General features: G+C 30.2%; 1 protein-coding gene across 1 annotated transcript; it reads right to left on the bottom strand.

Moving 5' to 3' along the window:
* Positions 1 to 394: 394 nt before the first annotated feature.
* LOC134727090 (uncharacterized) lies at positions 395 to 2750 on the bottom strand. The gene is made up of 4 exons (XM_063591478.1): positions 2530 to 2750; positions 2074 to 2157; positions 1289 to 1546; positions 395 to 855 (listed from the first exon to the last, which is right to left on the bottom strand). The coding sequence occupies exons 1-4, from the start codon at positions 2744 to 2746 to the stop codon at positions 518 to 520; spliced, it is 897 nt and encodes a 298-aa protein (XP_063447548.1). The 5' UTR covers positions 2747 to 2750; the 3' UTR covers positions 395 to 517.
* Positions 2751 to 3451: the final 701 nt, after the last annotated feature.

Genomic DNA, 3451 nt, shown 5'->3' with positions numbered 1-3451 from the left:
CACGCATATAACACTTACTTGGACAGTTTTATATAAATAACACCTACCTCACACAGTATCGTTTAAATAACACATATTTACACATTATCATATTATAAATAACACAGACTTACAAATTATAAATAAATACAAAAACACATGCTTATACAGTATCATATAAATATTACATAATTATACAGTATCATAAAAATAATACATACTGTATATACAATATTATATAAATAACACATTCTAATGCAGTATCATATTAATAACACTTTATGTATACAGTATTATGTATATAGAATACATAAATCTATGTATATAGAATACATAAATCTATGTATATATCAAATAAATAAATCTATGTAAAAACTATATATAAAAGATATGTATGTATATATAAAATCAATACTGTTTTTTTCTTGATCACAGGTAATGCAATGATTTAACAAAAATATATTCATGCCAATAACACCATAACATCTATTCTCATATTTCTCCCTAATAGTATACTAGTTTTATATTTACACAATTTTCAGCAGACTTTATCTGTTTGTTTTTTAGTTACTGTCAATTCTGCTATATTATTGTCAACTCCTAATGCACCTGTACACATGTTAACATTTTCGGAAACATTAGCAGAATGTTTTGTTATATCTTGAATACCTTCCGAAAAATGTTCGCTCTTGTCTAAAATATTACAGTCTAATTGTTCACATTTTTTATCGTTCTCAGCCTGGCTCACTGGTCCAATTGTTAGAGGACCTTGTAATGGTTCTTCCAAGGAAAGACTTGAAGGTAAAATATTGTGATCACCAAAGTTGTGTGAAGGAGACTTGTCGTCATCATCTGGATGTGCTATTATTGTTGAATCTGTATAAGACAATGATGATCGTTCATGTATATTCTCTGAAATATGATAAAAAAGGGTACTTACTTATACATATCAGTAAAATATTTTATATGAGGCAGGCTCATGAAACCTCAAAAGTAACTAGCTAATACCAAAAGTTATGTTTTCATAGAGGTAAAATGTTTTATTTAAGACTGGTTTCAAGAAACCTCAAAAGTTTTTATTCATATAGAATTTAAATATTTTATTGAAGACAAATTCGAGAAAGCTTGTAAATCGTAGAAATCGAGAAATGTACACCCCTGTGAATATAATACACTGAATAGTTGTTTTCCGTAAACAGAGTATATTTATAATTTGAAATTTCAAAAAATGTGGTAACTTGCTCTTTGTTCAGACAAATATATATCTGGATATATTCTGCAGATGTAAGTTCTCAATATTAACAATTACCTTGAGGCGGTGCAATTGCTTGTTCAGTTTCATTAGGAATTTCTGGGGCTGTCAAAGTTGTGTTATTATCAGGTTCACTTTGGTCTGTATCAACTGCTTTTATAGGTTCTATACGTTTTTCGATTTTCACAACCTCTAAAGACGTATAACGTGTGTTTTGTTTTCCTTTTTTTCTGTATAGTTTCCATCCTTTCTTCACATACAAGCATATAACCAATAATAAAGCAATGCTTGCTATGACATAGACACCTTCAATAGCTGTACAAAGAAAAAAATATGTTTAAAACTACAGAAGTATATAATATATAAAGGTATGTGTTCAGTCTTTGAGTTTCCTACACACACTTACAATCTTTACTGGTAAAACGCATATTTTTAAAATGTTTTCTTTTTTATTTTATTGGGCGGCGTCGGAGTGAACGGTTATGCACAAGTTTCATTTTATACGTAATAAAGATAGAACTTTTCTTAAGATTATTAACAGTTAACTTCAATATGATCTTCAATTGGACACGTCTATAAATAAATATATATTTTTAGATATCATAATTTTAAAGTCTAAAAAAAGGAAAATTTTGAGCTGTTAATAGATTTTTCAAGGTGTGATCCTAATACGTGACACGTTTTTATAATTGAATAAGAATTGAGTCATTCTATAAAAAAACCAGAGAGTATGGAATAATCACCAATATAATAACTATATCCACCTTAAGTCAAAGATTAAATATTATAGTTCTTTTAAAATAGGGCCTAATTGATAAATGAATTTTTATACATATACTCACATGTTGCAGAATATGCGTTGTAGTTGTTCATTTGTGGATCAAGTTGAATGTCCCGTGCACTAGTTGAAGTCGTCGAGAACAATTCTAAAAAATGAATAAACATGTAGGTAGTAAAGACAAAAACCTTATCGTTTACACTGTAAATCTGAAATCTAAATAGGCCTGGCGAAATATGTAAACATCGCAATAGAAAAATGGAATGAACATGCAGTAGCATTAACACACAGTTTGTTCTCCATCTTGAACGTACCTCTTTCATCCCCAAATGCAAATAACATAAATACTACTTTAAAGAATATATTAATAAAATTATACAGAAAAATCGTAATAGAAGAATGTCATGCGTTAATGGACATACATGTTGAAAGAAAATTAAATAGGAATTTTGAAAGGAAAAAGTTATGGAATAGAAAAGTTAACTTCTTCATACAGTAATATAGAAACTAAAAATCTTACTATTGCATTCTTCTCTACACTGTGTTGGTATTGAACCAGAATTACAAATATCCGGTGAACAATAACCACATCTGTTATCCTCTGTATCACAGTACTGAGTTGGATATGTACAAATGTCAAATCCACAATTAAATTTAAAACCTTCTTCTGGACTAAGCTTCATTATAACATTACAGTCTACAACCGATATCCATAATTCGCCATGCGAGTTTAACATTGCCTTAAATACCTGTACGTTGTTTTCTATTTTCAGGTAAGGGAATTTCCACAAAAAATAGCGCAAGTCATTTGAATGAATAACTCTATAATTAAAGATGACAAATCATTCGTTTTACACGGCAAACAACAAAAAGGCGCATGTACAAGAACCCTTTTTCTTGCTTGCAAAATCATGGACATGTAACTCATTAGCGCACAATCTCTCTTTTTTCTCTCTTTTAAAGACTTAGATCTGTCCTAAATCATCGGACAAAACTATTATAATATTACTGCCATTCTGTAATTGTTATATTGTGCAGTTTTTTTTTAAATGACATATGGTCCAGATGTGCAAAACGGAGGTTGTGTTCAGGGCCCGACAGGGGGTTTATTCACGTGAATCTATTTCAAACCAAACACATTTAGTGCTTATACAAAGTCTGAATATATGGACCATGTGCCAATCGTTGTTCTTTGTCTTTATTTCAAACATATGTATGTATATAGGATTCGGAAACAGTTCACTGCAACGTATATTAATCCCTTCCTACTTTGTGGGTACGAGTGCTGCCTTGTCGCGACATAAACCTGCTGGTTTTTTTTCTCGAAATCTACAAGAGTGTCTTTAACATGCAAGAGATATGGCTCTCTCTTAATACGGATCATTTATTTATCGTCCCCATCCGACGACTTTCATCATTTCTCAAGACCATACTTCAAAATA

Source organism: Mytilus trossulus, chromosome 7, assembly GCF_036588685.1.
Source record: "Mytilus trossulus isolate FHL-02 chromosome 7, PNRI_Mtr1.1.1.hap1, whole genome shotgun sequence".
Lineage (NCBI taxonomy): Eukaryota > Metazoa > Mollusca > Bivalvia > Mytilida > Mytilidae > Mytilus > Mytilus trossulus.
This window is presented reverse-complemented; position numbering and strand designations above follow the sequence as displayed.

Excerpts from the sequence above, each read along its gene's own strand:
- LOC134727090 (XM_063591478.1), bottom strand. The coding sequence starts at position 2,746 with ATGTTAAACTCGCATGGCGAATTATGGATATCGGTTGTAGACTGTAAT. Across the intron at positions 2,158-2,529 it reads GTGTAGAGAAGAATGCAATA|AATTGTTCTCGACGACTTCA; the intron begins GTAAGATTTTTA and ends TTCATTTTTTAG. Across the intron at positions 856-1,288 it reads AGCAATTGCACCGCCTCAAG|ATTCAACAATAATAGCACAT; the intron begins GTAATTGTTAAT and ends TGTCTTATACAG.